This window comes from Acomys minous, assembly GCF_964271855.1.
Source record: "Acomys minous genome assembly, chromosome: 16".
NCBI classification, from domain to species: domain Eukaryota; kingdom Metazoa; phylum Chordata; class Mammalia; order Rodentia; family Muridae; genus Acomys; species Acomys minous.
Genome location: NC_140498.1, coordinates 93,586,811 through 93,603,655, shown reverse-complemented (window position 1 = coordinate 93,603,655; position 16,845 = coordinate 93,586,811). Strand labels below are relative to the sequence as shown.

At 53.5% G+C, this 16,845-nt stretch overlaps 1 protein-coding gene and 1 long non-coding RNA gene across 5 annotated transcripts in view; one reads left to right on the top strand and one right to left on the bottom strand.

The window, feature by feature from the left end:
• Positions 1-586: 586 nt before the first annotated feature.
• Positions 587-15,268, bottom strand: LOC311586238. Of its 4 annotated transcripts, XR_014775485.1 has the most exons (4): positions 14,914-15,188; positions 12,293-12,631; positions 5,603-5,755; positions 592-2,009 (listed from the first exon to the last, which is right to left on the bottom strand). It is a non-coding gene; the product is annotated as an uncharacterized lncRNA (long non-coding RNA). The 4 variants fall into 4 exon arrangements; XR_014775486.1 differs by lacking the exons at positions 12,293-12,631; positions 14,914-15,188 and adding an exon at positions 6,890-7,513 and having other exon boundaries at positions 587-2,009; XR_014775487.1 differs by lacking the exons at positions 12,293-12,631; positions 14,914-15,188 and adding an exon at positions 6,188-6,291 and having other exon boundaries at positions 587-2,009.
• Positions 15,269-15,277: 9 nt separating this feature from the next.
• Positions 15,278-16,845, top strand: part of SPPL3 (signal peptide peptidase like 3) — a 73,529-nt gene continuing 71,961 nt past the window's right edge. Inside the window, exon 1 of the mRNA XM_084762216.1 lies at positions 15,278-15,856. Within this exon, the coding sequence (XP_084618342.1) occupies positions 15,834-15,856 (23 nt within the window). The 5' untranslated portion in view covers positions 15,278-15,833. The remainder of the gene's footprint in view (positions 15,857-16,845) is intronic.

The following is a 16,845-nucleotide window of genomic DNA, read 5'->3' as shown; positions in this document are numbered from 1 at the left end:
GTTCGAGGCCAGGGTGGTCTGCAGAGTGAGTTCCAGAATAGGCAGGGCTACACAGAGAAACCCTACTTTGATGTCTTGAAAAATCGGAACAACAGCTGGGCATGGTGGTGCACATCTGTAATTCCAGCACTCAGGGAGGCAGAGGCAAGTGGATCTCTGTGAGTTCAAGGCCAGCCTGGTCTACAAAGCAAGTTCAGGACAGCCCCAATCTTGAGAAACCCAGTCTTGAAAAACCAAAAGAAAACAAACAAACAAACAAAAAAGGCCAGGCATGATGGCACACACCTTTAATCCCAGCACTCAGGAGACAGAGGTAGGCAGATCGCTGTGAGTTCAAGGTCAGCCTGGTCTACAAAGCGAGTCCAGAACAGTCAAAAGATATACAGAGAAACCCTGCCTCAAAGAAAAGAAAGAAAGTGGAGCGCCGGGCGTGGTGGCGCATGCCTTTAATCCCAGCACTCGGGAGGCAGAGGCAAGCGGATCGCTGTGAGTTCGAGGCCAGCCTGGTCTACAAAGTGAGTCCAGGATGGCCAAGGCTACATAGAGAAACCCTGTCTCGAAAAACCAAAAAAAAAAAAAAAAAAAAAAGAAAGAAAGTGGAGGTTAGGGGGCTGGAGAAATGGCTCAGAGGTTAAGAGCACTCTCTGTTCTTTCAAAGGTCCTGAGTTCAACTCCCAGAAACTACATGGTGGCTCACAACCGTCTATAATGAGATCTGGTGCCCTCTTCTGACATGCAGGCAGAATACTGTATAAATAAATAAAAAGCCATTAAAAAAACAAAAAACAAAAAAGGAACCAGGCATGGTGGCTCACACCTTTAATCCCAGCACTTGGGAGGCAGAGGCAGGCAGATCTTTGTGAGTTTGAGGACAGTCAGCACTACAAGAGAACCCTGTCTTGAAAAACCAAATCCAAACCAACCAAACAAACAAACAAAAAAACCATCAGAGGTTAGCCAGGCCTTTAATGGTGCACACCTTTAATCCTGCCTCCAGGAAGAAGCAGGAGGATTGCTGTGAGTTCGAGGCCAGCCTGGTCTAAAAAGTGAGTCCTGGGCTACACAGAGAAACTCTGTCGGGGGTGGGGGTGGCAGGGGCAGTGGGGGCGGGACAGCAGAGGCTAACCATCAGCATGGAGGAGCAGTAGAGAAAGCCGACTGGGCAGAAGAGTTTGACAGAACCTAAATCCTGGGTGCGGGGCTGTCAGACAAGGGAACTCCAAGCCACCACCATGGCATTTGCCTATAATCCCACCAGTCCTGAGCTGAGGCAGGAGGATCTCAGGTTCAAAGCCAGCCTGGACGATGGAGAGAGACCATCTCAAACCAGAATATCGTAGAGCTGCCAAACTAGGTCATTGCTAGATCACACTGGCCTCCAACTCACAGAGATCCCCTCTGCCTCCGGAGTGCTGGGACTAAGGGCATGTGCCACCACGCCGGGCTCCAGTTCTGTCGTTTCCTATTCCTCCTTCCTGCTGGTCTCCAAATGCTGTAGATCATCGTATCTGAAGGGTAAGAGCTGGTTCTGGTGTCGGCCCAGGGTCAAATGCTTTCCTTGGCTCAGATGAGTGCTACTAGATTTAATTGACCCAAGGAATTTTCATTTAACAATTTCCTTACTTACTCATTTGTTTGTATGTAGGCTCAATTTTCTTAACAACTATATTTTATTATGAACTTATTAAACGAGCCTACCTCCCTTACAACCCGACTAACCCAAACTATAGGAAAAGGAGACTAAGGAACACAATAATGAAACCTTAAGGATATTAGTTCTGAGGACTGATTCTCCTGGCGTGGTCAGCAGGAGCTCAGCAAACCAGCAATCCCACCAAAACTGCTGCTGGAACCTGGAGCAGCCGGAACCTGGAGCCTCAGCTGGAGCCCAAAGCCTCGATGCTTTCCCTGGAGCAGTCCTCTCTAGGAGCGTCTCTTGAAGTGTTGATGAACAGCCAAAATAATCCCAGGTCCTCTGCTCTCTCAAGCCTCTTATTTTGGTTCGACTTCTAAGTGGAAGAACATCGTGCTCTCTCACAAGTCTGTTCCCCATCCCACACTTGGGATCAACACAAAAACATGTTTATCTCCCCTACATTTGTTAATCCATCTAAGACTCTATTCCCAGGCTAGCGAGACAGCTGCCACGGCTGATGACCTAAATCTTTTTTCTTTCTTTCTTTCTTTTTTTTTTTTTCTTTTTTTTCTTTTTTTTTTTTTTTTTTTTTTTTGGTTTTTTCGAGACAGGGTCTCTCTGTGTAGCCTTGGCCATCCTGGACTCACTGTGTAGATCAGGCTGGCCTCGAACACACAGTGATCCGCCTACCTCTACCTCCCGAGTGCTGGGATTAAAGGTGTGCGCCACCACGCCCACGCCCGGCTCTTTCTTTTTCTTTTTCTTTCTTTCTTTCTTTCTTTTTTTTTTTTTTTTTTTTTTTTTTGTTTCTTTGTGTAACCCTGGCTGTCCTGGACTTACTTTGTAGACCAGGCTGGCCTCGAACTCATAGAGATCCGCCTGCCTCTGCCTCCCGAGTGCTGGGATTAAAGGAGTGTGCCACCATGCCAGGCTGGTGACCTGGATGTTATCCCTTAGACAAACATGATGGGAGGAAAGAACCAGCTCCTGACAGTGCACTAAATAGTACGCCACCACCGTACGATGTTCAAAAGATACAAAGCCATAGAGAGAAATGTTTTCTCTCCCACAGTCTCATGGCTTCAGGACTGTGATCTTTTGCAGGTAAGCAAGGCGAGGCGTGTGACATTTTTTGGTACCCGACAGAAACTGTAAGTCTGACCTTGTAACTTGTTAGCTGCTAATGTTTTTGTGTTCTTATAGATATTTACAGTGCTGTTCTTGGAAGTGCATTTATACATTTTTACATTTTTCTCCTTAGTATGTGTGCACCTGTGTGCATGTGTGTGTGTGTGTGCACGTGTGCTCACTCTGTGGCCTTGCTTCTAGGATGAACCCTTCTGGTCCAGCCACAGCATTCAGCACTGCAAAGCCTGCTGTTTTGTTGAACCCGTGCTCTCCTGGCGTTTCTGACTGTGGTTTTATGAGCTGCACAAGAACCCAGTCTAGATCAGCCATTCCCCAATGTGACTCTTACACACACACACACACACACACACACACACACACACAGACACACACAGGGTTTCTCTGTGTAGCCTTGGCTGTCCTGGACTCCCTCTGTAGACCAGGCTGTCCTTGAACTCACAGTGATCCACCTGCCTCTGCCTCCCGAGCGCTGGGAGTAAAGGCGTGCACCACCACGCCCGGCTTAAATTGAAGATCTTTATTTTTGGTTGTTTTTGTGGTTTTTGTTTGTTTGTTTTCGAGACAGGGTTTCTCTGTGTAGTCTTGGCCAAAAAGTATGACCCAGGCATACTGAACAGCACAGTTTAGCCAACCCTGCTTGAAACAGGCTCTGAGTGTTTACATCAGCCTACAGCTGGGCAAGGCTCTCGCATGGCGTCTTAGCCACTTTCTGTAGCTGTGACAGAACACCAGGACGAAGGCAACTCATAAAAGGAAGTGTTTCAAGCCGGGCGGTGGTGACACACACCGGGTGCTGGGATGGATAAAACGCCTGCGCCACCATTCCGATCTAATTAAGTGTGTCTGAGGCCAGCCTGGTCTACACAGTAAATCCCAGGGTCACTAGTGAGGCCCCGTGTTGTACAGCCAGTGCCATCCTCAGAGCCACACAGCTGCCACTCTCAGGAGCTCCTCTGGGTCTGTATGCAAGACTGTAAACTTTCCTTCGGGGAAAGAGGGGCTGGAAGGGCCATGGGACTCTTATCCTAATTACACCCCAGGAGTGGCCTTTGGGGTTAAGGAAGGTTTAGGAGATTGGGGGGTGGGGAGGCTCAGCTCCATCCACCCAGCCCTGAGGAGTGAGCATCCCCACTGGGGTAGAGTGCTTTGATTGTGGCTGTTTTAAGTTCACCCACATTTCTGCCCATGACCCCATTGCTTTATAAGTATGCCTCATAAACTCCACTGGCTCCCCAGAGTGAACTTTGTGGTTTATAGTTGGAGTCACGGTGTCCTGGTGCGGGTGGGAATGGGGGGTGTGGGGGGTGGGTGGGGGGGTGGGACCTGGAGTCACGGTGTCCTGGCGGGAGTGGGGGTGGGGGTGGGGGCGGGGCATGGCATGGTATCCTAATGGGGATGGGGGCGAGCGTGGGATATGAGGAGGTGGGGAAGTGGGGGTAAGTTTATTTATGCCTTCCCCAGGGAAAGAATTTTAGCAACACCCTGTCTTTAAAACAAATAAATAAACAAGCCAGGCCGACTGGGTGGTGTGTTTCTAACCTCCCACTCTGGGAAGGGAGAGACAGGAAACCCTGGAGCTCTCAGGCCACCCTGTGTAGCAGCCACAGCAAACTGGGGGTTCAGGGAGAGGAGAGACCCTGGCTCAAAAACATAAGGTAGCCAGGCACGGTGGCGCACGCCTTTAATCCCAACACCCGGGAGGCGGAGGCAGGCGGACCTGGTCTACAAAGGGAGTCCAGGACAGCCGAGGCTACACAGAGACCTTGTCTCGAAACCCTGCCCCCACACCCCCCAAAAAGGTCAACCTACCTATATTACACAGTAAGCTCCAAATCAGCCTGTGCTAAGACTTTGTCACAAAACAAAACAACGAACAAGCAAATAACTGCCAACTGTGATCAGCCCTGTGTGGTAGCCCCGTGCCTCAGGTAAATTAGAGACCATCTTGGTCTACATACAGAGTCCAGGCCAGCCAGGGCTACGGAAAAAGACCCCGGCTCAACTGTATTCCCCTCCAAAACACACTCTCCCACCCACTTACCCCCAAAACCCAGTAAGGAGCAAGGAGAGAGAGTTTCAGGGACAGCGAGGGTATGAACCCTACCAAGCGATCACTCTGTCAAGATTGACTTCACGGTGGTAGTCAGGTGGCTGGGGTGGGGGCCAGGCAGCCTGCTGGGATTACTGATGGCACAGTGAGGTGAGCTGGGCTAGAAAGGAGGGGGAGCACGCCAATGACTTGGGGACCACTACTCTCAGGCCTTGTTTTCTCGGGGTATCTATGTCACCTGACGTATCAGGTGTGTAGAATGGCTTACCCAGGCCATCTGTGTGGTTGCTCTGGGGAGACAACTCTGAGGAGAGTCTCCCCACAAAATGAGGCTGAGTGGGTGGCTCTTCCCTAATGCACTGAAAAGCATCTGGGATGTGCTCCTACCTGCCCTGGGGAGGCCCCTGCGCTCCTGTGACTCATCAGGAGCGTGAGGTGGGGCAGCCTCAGGCCCTAGCCCCAGCTCAAAGCCCCCCAGGGACAGGCTCTAACTCCTGATGCCCATGGAAACAGATGCAGAGGTCGGTAGTCCCCGGCGGGGCATCCTCCGGCCCTCTACGCACTGCACGTCCCCACGGTGGGTCTAGTGGATCCACTCTCAGGGGTGTGGTCCTGAGAACAGGACTGATGTCAGCGCTTCGTGGAGCCAGAGGCCTGAGGCCATCTGGCAGCATCTAGACTCGTGTTCTAGCAGGTGGCTGCTTGCCTGCAGTCCCGGGATACATGTACATTCACTCTGCCTTTGCCCTTCCCTATCAAAAACCCACCTCCTCCCATACCTCCTCGGCGTCTCCATTTGCATCCACTGGGCCCTTTGGCCCTTCTGGGATGGCCAAGTATTGCCGGGTTCAAAACGTGGACCCGCTGCCCACCTCTCGCTTGTCTGTCCTTCAACCATTCCTCTCCTGGATTGTAGTTTCCTGTGATAGAAAAATAGGGAGAAAAAGTTAGTGCCACAGGATTGTTAACATTTTCTCTTTTATTTATTCCTGTGGGTTTTTTTTTTTTGGGGGGGCGTGGGGAGTGTTTTGCTTTGTTTTTCGAGACAGGGTTTCTCTGTGTAACAGCTCTGGCTGTCCTGGACTCACTTTGTGGACCAGGCTGGCCTTGAACTCACAGAGATCCACCTGCCTCTGCCTTGTGAGTGCTGAGATTAAAGGCGTGCGCCACCACCCACCAGCGAGCCACCCACCAGCAGAGAGCAGATGAGTTTATTTTTTGTTTAATTAAAATATAACTTTATCATTCCCCCCCACCCCCCACCCCGCTCTTCTTTGCGACACTTTTCCTGCCCCTACCCCCACCGCCCATCCACTGCATCCTCCTCTTTTACCCACTATTGTTAGATTTACATATAAACAAGGAGACTATGGATACAACTGGCTGGGTCTGTTTAGTGTTGCCATCCTGTCTGGTTCTAGAGCGGACCACGTGGTCCCGGAAAGCCAAACAGGGGACTCCTTCTCTGGCAAGTGGCTCACTCCCTGCCTCAGGGATTGTTAAGGGCCTAGCTGTTCATCTCGGGATGAGTGTGTGTGTGTGTGTGTGTGTGTGTGCACGCATTTTGTGGTATGTGTGTGTTTCCTGGGATTTATGTGGGTACCAGAGGCCTCATGTCTGCACGCAAGCGGTTTGCGCACTGAGCCACCTCCCCAGCTTTATTACCGACGCCCTCATCCCGCGGGCGTGAGAAGCTTGGAAGAGAGCCCAGGACGTGTGTAACTAATAAATTAGAACGAATTGACCAGCACCAAGATGAAATATGCAGGGGGCATTCGGCCAGGTGTTGGGAATTCAGAGGGGGTGAGAGTAGACACTGTGGAAAACGGATGCGCTCAGGCGAGGAATGCATGGCGCCCGGCATGACAGGCTGCTCAGGAAACAGTGGGTCCTCCCTCTTCCTTCCCAGGGTCATGCCCTGGCTCTGAGAATGCCCCCCCCCCCCCCGTGTTTGCTGAAACCCACAGATCTGACTCGTTGGAGCGGGAAGATGCGCTGAGCCAGTCTAGCCACCTTAGAATGTGCCAGCCAAGGAGTTTCTCTGGTACACTTACGAGATGGGCCAGCTCTGAAGGTGGCACCCAAGTCCTTGCTTCTAACTTGGGCTGGCTGACAAGTTCAGCTGGCATCTACGAATGGGACAGTAAGAGTTTGCCTTCCTCGGTCGTGGGTTGTTCCTGGATTCCCATTGGGCACCCTGATCCAGCCTTCCGTCGTTTCTGTAGCTGGCTTTGCAGTTTTCCTGCCCTGTTCAGCGCTGTCACCTCAGGCGTCATAGACTGTGTGCTCTCTAGCAGGAAGGCCGGTGATCTGAGGCTGGGCGTCCCTGAACCCTTCTGAGAAGTTCTTTTGGGCTCTGGGATAAGTTGAAATGTTTCTTGTTTTGGGAGTGTGGCTTGAAGGGGAGAGTAGTTCCGTAGCACCCCTTAAGGCCTGGGGCTCCATCTTGGTGCTGGGAAAATAGATATATAATGAAATTATTTCTTCCCTGGAAAGAAGTGGAATGGACAGCCTCAGGGGTAGAGGCTGGGGGGAAGGAAGGACAGAGGGGAGGGATTCTGAAGTAATTTAGAGCGCACAGGTATAATTTGACTCTAGAGACCTGAAATAAAGTCAAAGATCCTGACAAAAGGAAACGGGAGGGAGGCTGTGCTACGAATTCCGTCTCAGGGCTGGAGAGATGGCCTGCACTGACTGTTCTCCTAGAGAAACCGAGTTCCGTTCCTAGCACCCACATGGTGGCTCACAACCACCCACAACCTCAGTTTCAGCTGATCCAGCATCCTCTTTGGACTTCCTTCGGTTCCTAGCATGTACGTGGTACCCAGACATACACGCAGGCAAAATACTTACATACATAAGATGAAAATAAATTAAAAAAAAAAAAATCACAGGCCCGGTGTGGTGGCGCATGCCTTTAACCCAAGCACTTGGGAGGCAGAGGCAGGTGGATCGCTGTGAGTTCGAGGCCAGCCTGGTCTACAGAGTGAGTCCAGGACAGCCAAGGCTACACAGAGAAACCCTGTCTCCAAAAACCAAAACCAAAACAAAACAAAAATCACAACCTAGTCTGGACATGGTGATGCACGCCTGAAATCCCAGCACTCAGGAGGCAGAGGGACGCAGGTCTCTGAGAGTTTGAGGCAAGCTTGGTGTACAAAGCAAGTCAGGACGGCCATAGCTACTTAGACTTTGCTTTAAAAAAAAAATGCAACTGAGAGACTGGAAGACCAGAGTTGGGGTCCCAGTACCTATGTCTGGTGACTCAAAACTGTCTGTAACTACACCACTAGGGGTATCCAATGTCCTCTTCTGCCCTCCACAGGCACTGAACCCTGAGTCACCCCCTCACCCAGATACACACAATCACAGGCAGACATTCGGAAAAATTAATAGACACAGTCTGCTGTATGCTTAGGGGTGTCAGGCCCTGCCTCAGCCCTCACATGCGTTATCTTACCACAGGCCCATGAGGTTGGCGCCAGTTTTTTTAATGTTTAATTTAAGAGAGGAGGGAGTGGGGACCTCAGAAACGTAGCCATACTTTCCTGGGGCCTCACAGCTAAAAGACACCTTAATACTCATGTCACCTACGGGGTGAAGCATGCTGGGAAAGTAAGAGGAATGGAGTGGGAGGGCCTGCCTCTGCCAGAGGGGTTCCGCCTGGCTGAGCTCCACGGAAGCGGAATAAAGCGCTGACTCCTCTGAACCTACTGCAGAGTGATTACCTGGGTAGTCGAAGCGTGCCCTCTCTATCTTGCCTGGTTTGTCAAATGACTCTGGTGATTGACAGCTTACCCAGCCCTGCTCTAAGTAGGGGTTTGGAGAGCTTTTGCCTCCTCTTGTCCCCAAGGATCTTCTGGAGGAGTCTAGGCTACCATCCAAACCACTCTGAAGGCGTGGTGGGGAAGAGAGGGACAAGCTGAGAGCGGCTCTGACTGGTTTCAAACCCTGGCTTCGTGTGACCTTGGATAAATGGTTTCACGGTTAGGTTTTCCGGTGCCTCGGTTTCTGCAGCTGAGAAATGGGAGGCAGCTGGCCAAATGCGCCGTGAGCTGGACACAGTGCTGCGGGAAGGTGAGCCCCCACCTGGAGGCTGAAGTCGGAGGACCAGGAGTGTGAAGCCAGCCTGTGTTTGCCACTGGGAGTTCCAGGCCTGCGTGGGCGCCCCGGCGGAAAGGCCCTGGCCCGGGCGTGGGCGCCGGGCTTTGGAGTGAGATTTCGCTTCACAGAGTGGAACATCAGAAGATTAAACAGAGGTCTGTCACCGCGGACGCGTGTTATAAGAAACAGGAAAGCACCTGTTGGAAGCGGGTGGACCTAAGTGAAAATCAAATCTACAGAAAAGAATTTAAAGATAAACGTATACTGGGCAAGTGGTGGCGCACCCCTTTAGTCCCAGCACTCGGAAGGCAGAGGCAGGTGGATTTCTGTGAGTTCGAGGCCAGCCTGGTCTACACAGTGAGTCCTGGACAGTGAGGGCTACACAGAGAAACCCTGTCTGGAGAAACCAAAAATAAATACAGAAATCTTAAAATGTTGCACTCCTAGAATATGGGTAAAAAAAGATCTTTAAAGAGCGATCTAACCACTACTACTACTGAGGCACACACGCGCACACACACACACACACACACACACACGCACATACGCACACACACACACACACACACGCACATACGCACACACACATGCACACACGCACATACACATGCACACGCACACATGCACACACACGCACATACACACACACACATGCACACACGCACGCGCACACACACAATTAGTAAAGACAGAATATATGGGGCTGGAGAGATGGCTCAGAGGTTAAGAGCACTGGCTGTTCTTCCAGAGGTCCTGAGTTCAATTCCCAGCAACCACATGGTGGCTCACAGAATATATGAGCATTACTGATCTCCTTGAATTAATTACCAAACCCCAAAATAGTATAATTCTGACTGAACAAAAAATATTTGCAAAAATAAACCAGACACCAGGCCAGAAGCACATTTTAATAAGCCTCAGAACACTGAAACCTTACATAATTTGTTAAATCACAAGGATTCAACAATAAGGTATCTGGGAAAGCCATAAGTGGGAAATTAAACAATGTGTTTGCAAAAACCCAAACAAATGACATATGTGCCCAAAGTCTGCATGTGAGTTTTTATTGTCATTTTATTTGTAATTCCCAATGCTTAGAAGCACTCAAGACACCCCTCAGCGAGTGAGTGTGTAAACACGCCGACCACTTGGTGGCTGAAGGGATCTGCTGCTGTTAGTGGCCCGGGCACTTAGGACCTGCATGCCGCCCATGGGTTTGCGTTTGCGTTTTTTTTAAACCCTTTCATGTGCGCATGCGGAGACAGGGCTCGTCCTTCATTCTGTGAGCTCCCGGGTTTGAACTCAGGATGCCAGGCTGGGTGGCAAGTGTGTTTCCTGCTGGGTCTGTGTGATTCCTCAGACTGGGAATTATAACGACTGGATTATACAGAAAAAAAAAACTGTCTCGCACTAAGAAAGGTCTGGGGTAGAGAGTTGGCTCAGCAGTGCCGAGCAGTTGCTGTGGACTTCATGGATACGTAATTTCACAACGGTCCTCCATGAACCATCCTAACGCCATGGCCCTTTGATACAGTTCATGTCCTGGTGATCCCAACCACAACATCGTGTCATTGCTGCTTCATAACTGCAGCCTTGCCACTGTTTTGAATTGTAACAGAAATATCGGGGCTGGAGAGATGGCTCAGCGGTTAAGAGCACTGACTGCTCCTCCAGAGGTCCGGAGTTCAATTCCCAGCAACCACATGGTGGCTCACAACCATCTGTAATGTAATTTGATGCCTTCTTCTGGTCTGCAGGCACACATGCAGGCAAAACACTGTAAACATAATAAGTAAATCTTAAAAAAAGAAAAAAGAAAAAGAAAAAAAGAAATATCTGACATGCAGGGTATCTAATGTGTGACCCAGAGGGGGTCACCACCCTCAGGCTGAAAGCTGCTGCTCTGTGGACTCCTGGCATGCACATGGGATGCTTACTAACATGCAAGCAAGACACTCATACACACAAAGTAGTAAATCTAAAAACCGGTTTTTAAATCTATGAAGAAGCCATGACAAGACTTGGAGCGGGCTGGGTGTGTTCTGCCGTTGGTAGGCTCCTGGCCTAGCGTTCCTACAGCCCAGGGTAAGGGTTCCAATGCCAAGTACTCTGGGTGTGCTGGCAAGAAGATCCCAGCAGGAGGATCAGAAATTCAATCCTGCCTAGGATACATGAGACACAGAGGAGAGCTAAACGTGAGGGCCTGTCTGAGGGGCTTCATCTTATATTGTTCTAATCATGTGACATTCTGGAAAAAAAGACAACTATGAAAACAGCTGGGCGTGGTGGCGCACACCAGCACTTAAGAGGCAGAGAGGCAGGTGGATTTCTGTGAGTTTGAGGCTAGTCTACAAAGTGAGTCCAGGACAGCCAAGGCTACACAGAGAGACCCTGTCTGGAAAAACAACAACAAAAAGACCACTGGTCCTCGGGGGCTAAGCAGAGAGATAAATAGGCGTGACTCGGGGGTTTTGAAGACAACACTAGCCCATATGACTCTGCAATGGTGGAGATAAACCATGACATGCTCATTCATGCCCACAGAGCTTACAATACAGAGGGAAATTGTACACTGTTACTAGAGGATCCGTTGGGGAAAGTGTGTGTCAGAGAGCACTCTGTACATCCCATAGTTTTTCCTGTAGCTTGAAACTCTTTCACCTCTCTCTTTTTCCGTATGTATGTATGCTTGCTTGCTTGTTTTCCTGTTTGTACTGCACAGCTGCACAGTATACCCTTCACTCCACGGTCAGGGTCTGGGGGAGGGTTGGGGGGTGGTAGGAACACATGCCACCGGGCTTGACAACCTGCCTGGTACCTGGGTTGGGTCCCCAGGACCCACATGTGTGGAAGGAGAGAACCAGCTTCAGGAAGTTGCAGGCGGGCACCACGAGGAAGACGTGTGGGAGTTGTCACAGGCAATGGGAGTAGAAGAGAACACAGGCCCCTGGGGACTGACAGGTGGGTCCCTGGAGAAGGCCAGTGTCCCCTGCCTGTTGGTGCATTGGAAGAGGGAAGATAGAGCGATGGGCCGGCAGCATAGGGTAGGGCTCAGGCCAGACAGGAGCCTTTGACCCTCACAGAAGCATGCCTAAGCCCGGCCTGGCAATGCTTGCTCCCAGGAGTCTGTGCCTGAGGCACATGATGCACCCTGGGAGGCTCTCCAAGTCTCCTTTGAACATACTCAGTGGATAAAACCATCCTATAATTACCATGGGGATAATTAGAGGCACTTTCATGGTCTCTTTCAACAAATATTACACAAGCTATGGCTCTCTCATCTTGGGGGTTGGAGGAGAGCAAGGCATCCCCTCCTGGGGGGTAGCCAACACCTGAACCCTCGCCAAACACACCTGACTCCACGGCCGAGGCTCGGGGATATAGAGGTCCACCTGGGGCTGCTCCAGCTCGGAGCCCAGTGCTGCTGGCACAGGCGCTGAAAGTCACCCCCCCAGTGCCACAGGCTGGGCGGCTTCCTGCCAATGTGCAGGCCTCTCCTTTACTCCAGCTTGGCCTCCTTGGAGGCCTGCAAGTTCTCTGAGATCGTGATGGTCTTAGATGCTCAAGTCACAAGACTCTCGTCTGGGCTCTCGTCATCTCTAGGGACCACGCACACAGGGTTTCTGGGGCCTGGACGACCTCCCAGCAGCACCAAGGGCTGTTTGGTTCTTGGCATAGAGTTTGTGTGTTTCCTGGGAAACACAGTGCTTATTGTCATTGACCAGGTCCCTCTTTTCTGTCATCCCCCCCCCTGCCCCCTCCGAGACAGGGTTTTTCTGTGTAGCCTTGGCTGTCCTGGAACTCCCTCTATAGCTTGAGGCTGGCCTCAAGCTCACAGAAATCCACCTGCCTCTGCCTCCCACGTGCTGGGAATAAAGGTGTGCGCCACCACTGCCTGGACAATGTTTCTTGCTGGCCTGAATGGCCTCCTTTTTTTTCTTTTTTTGGCTTTTTGAGACAGGGTTTCTCTGTGTAGCCTTGGCTGTCCTGGACTAGCATTGTAGAGCAGGCTGGCCTCGAACTCACAGAGATCCGCCTGCCTCTGCCTCCCAAGTGCTGGGATTAAAGGCGTGCGCCACCATGCCCAGCTCCTTCCCTTTTTTCTGTTTGTTTTCTGTTTTGTTTTTTTTTTTTTTTTAAGACAAGGTTTCTGTGTGATGGCTTGGCTGTCTTGGACTTGCTTGTAGATCAGGCTGGCCTCAAGCTCAGAGGCCTCTGCCTCCCAAGTGCTGGGATTAAAGGCGTGTGCCACCACTGCCCGGCCAGTGTTCCTTGCTGGCCCATGTGGGGCCTTTCCCTCTTTTCTTACACCAACACTTCCTCCACTGGATAGTCTTCCCTTTCAGCACAGCTTTGGCTGTTTTGTCAGCTACTCCTGCTCCACTCACCTCACACCCTAACTCCTCATTGGCTTTATCTTCTGTGACTCACTGGGAATCAAAGCCTAAGAGAGTTGCCCAGAGGCACCTGCTTGTCATTTCTGTTTCATTAGCCACACGTCTGGTCTGTTTTGTTCCTAACTCCCCTGAGAAAGCGTTTGGGCACCTCCCACAGCCACTCCTGCTTATGGCTTCGGGCCTTTCCCATGGGATCTGAAACCTCACTCACTCTGCTTGGAGACTCAGGATGACTGTGTCACACTTAAGGTCACAACTGCCTTTCTGTAGAAGTAACTTGGGGAGCTGTAAGGGGTCCACAGATGTTAAGAATTGGTGCTCTTTGCTGTTTCGCCTCCCTAGGACACCTGTGGGGTTTGCGGCTGAGCAGGCACTTGAGAGTTGGTACCTTGCTGGCCAGAGAAAGATGGAGACCTTGGATTAAATCCTCCCTGACACCTTTTCTTGGTCTCTCTGGTGATGCTCAGGAGGGGACACCTAGGACCTGGATGGTCCTAGCACCTGGCGACAGGGTAAAAGGAGAAAGCTTGCAGGAACAGTATACTTGGCCTTCTCATGAAAGCCTTCCCCTTGGAGGAAGGCAGGCGGCAGCTGCATGGGTAGTGGCCAACTGATCTATTAGAGATAGATTCCGGGTGTGGCGTTCCCCGTAAGCCTGGGGAGGCCCTGGGAAACCGGAGCAGAGTTAGAGCCTGGCCTAACACCGCGTGCTGGGCGAGCCACAGAGGATCCTGCGGTTGCGGGTGTGTGCCTTGCTTTCTGCGAAGGGGGGCAGAACTGGGGCTTCAGGCACGGTGCTGTGGTTTATTTGCCAAGCGTGGTTCTGAATCCTGACCATACCGTTCACAAGCAACACCAACTGACAGGGAGGCTGAGGGAGGCCCTTCCGAGCCTGGCCTCCACCCCGATTCCGAGCATCTTTGCTCAACAGCCTGTAGCACAGATCACCCATCCACTCCTATTCCTGGGTCTTGCTTGGCGCCACCCTGTCCTTAAACCTCTATACTGTTCTGCCTACCCCACTTCTGCAGTTCTGGGATTACAGCGTCATGTAGTCTAGTCCCCTTGCTTTAAAAATTCTCTTATTGTGTCCCTTCATCCCCTGACGACCAGTGGCCTTTTTACAGTTTTCATAGTTATTTTTCCAGAATGTCATGTGGTCAGAAACATACACTAGGTAGCTTTCTCAGAACACGCTCTTCATCTTTAGATATAGATGCTGTCACTTTTCTGTCTTTCTTATCGATACAGGGTCTCACTATGAAGTCTCGGCTGGCCTGGACCTCACTAATGTAGACCAGGCTGGCCTCGAACTCACAGCGATCCACCTGCCTCTCTGCCTCCTGAGCGCTGGGATTGCAGGCGCGCGCCAACCACACCTGGTTCCACCCCCCGTTCTCCCCCCGGCCCCCCCCCCCCCCCCCCCCGTCTTCTAAGGCAGGGTCTTAAAACAGCACTCTACTCACTGCGCTGTGCCCACCCACCGTACCCAACGCAGCCTGCGCCCCCTTCCCTTAGTCTCTGTTCCATCAGCACTCTGTGAACGCCTTCCCAACTTCGGCCTGAACCACCCGCACCTCTTCCCTGAGCACGTGTAAGCAGGGACAGGGGGCCCAGGTGAGGGGGGCTGACGCCTTAGTTGGCACCCGACAAGGGGCGTGCTGATCCAGGCTCTGCCAAGTCGAGCATGTAGCACTTGACTCGGCACCGGGAGCCGCGAGGGAAATCTTAGCTGAAACCAATGAGGGGCCCGTGCAAGGCGGGGACCCTGCAAAGCGGGGCCCTGCCCACCAGATGACAGTTGACTGGCGGTTGGGGACCCAGGCCAGACGGCTGATGACGGGAGGCTGACAGCTTGAGTGGCAGCGAACCGGGCCGCTCGGCGCCCGCCGGAGGGGCCTACAGCACGCGGCGGCCGCCAACCGTAGCCTCCAGCCGGGCCCGGCGCTCCGCGCATGGGCCGCGCGCGCGCGAGGCGGGGCGCGCGGGTCACGTGAGCGTGTTTTGGGCACGTGACCCGCGCGGCCCGGGCTCGCCCCCGCCCGCTCCCTCCTCCCTCGGCGGGTGTGCTCCGAGCGGCCTCGCCTCACCGCCTAGCGCCCCCCTCAGCCGTCGCCGCCGCCGCCGCCGCCGCCGCCGCCGCTCCCGCCGCCGGCCATGTCCCCCGGCCGCCGCCGCCGCCGCCCGAGCGCGTCGCTCCCGCGGCCCGGCGCGCACTGAGCACGGGCCCGAGCTGCCGTTCGCCCGCCCCGGGCCCTTGTTCTCCGCGCCGCCGCCGCCGCCATGTTGGGTTTGGAGCCGCAGCGGAGCCGCCGCCGCCGCCGCGGCTGACGAGGCCAAGCGCGGAGCCCGGCCCGCGCCGGGGCCCAGGGAGCAGGGCCGGTCGGAGTCCGTCGGAGCCCCGAGTGCCCGTCCGCCGCGCGAGCGAGCCGCCGGGCCTCCGGCCGCGCCCTCTGCCGCCGGCCGAGCGAGCCGCGGAGCCCCGAGAGGCAGCACCATGGCGGAGCAGACCTATTCGTGGTGAGTGCGGGCTCGGGGCGGGGGGCCGGGGGGACCGGGGGACGGGGGAGCCGGGCCGCAGGTGCTTGCGGGGCCGGGGTGCGGGCGGCGAGCGCCCTCCGAGCCCGGGGGAGGGGCGGTCATCCGAGTGGCACCGCGGAACCGACGGGCGCGGGTGCTGGCGGGCGGGCGGGGACTGGAGAGGGTGGGCACAGGCGGGCCGGGGCAAAGGTGTACCCCACTCCGGGGAGAACAGGTGGTAAGAGGCACAACTTGTGAGGAGCGAGCGAGGGAGGGAGGAGCGGCCGCCTCCGCGGTGGGCAGAGGCCCTTGCTCGGCCGAGGGGAGTCTGTGTTCGGATGGCCACCTTCTGGAAAGGAAGTGGTCGGTAGCAGTGGGGCATGGGCAGCCTCCGTGAGGGGTTGGTACTCTGCTGTAGGGATTCGAAGGTGCTCGTGTGTCTGGGGTCGATGGCGGAGACGGAGGGCGAGCAAGTTGAGTCCTCTCTTTCCCCCCTGTGGGACTTTCCAGTATGTTCAGGGGCTTAGACGCAAAGCTTGTAGTTTACCGGGGGCGGGGGGGGGGGGGAGTTGACAAATGGCGCCCTGGATGAGGGAGCGCCAAGTTTGGGGGGCACAAGGGGGTGAGAAGTGCAGAGGTGTGGAGTGTTTGCAGCCCAGTGGAGATGGTGTAGTTGAGAGCAAGGCAGGGCCTGAGGGTGAGAAAGCAGGGCTTGGAGGGTTGACTGTAGGTGTGGGGCGGGGAACCCGGCTGCAGTCGAGAGATGCTGGAGGTGGTTTGGAGCACTTGCGGTTTGGTACAGACCTGTGGACTGTTCCCGTGGGTAGGCTCGAAGGCCCGCTTCGTGGTGTAATTGGAAAAGTGAAAAGTGAGTTCTTCGTTCTTTGTCCCTAAACTATAAAGAACAAGAGTTGCCCTTTCCACAGCCTGGGCGGACTAGGCCGGTGCACGGGGCAAACTGTCAAGTGTCCATATTATACTAGAGCTTT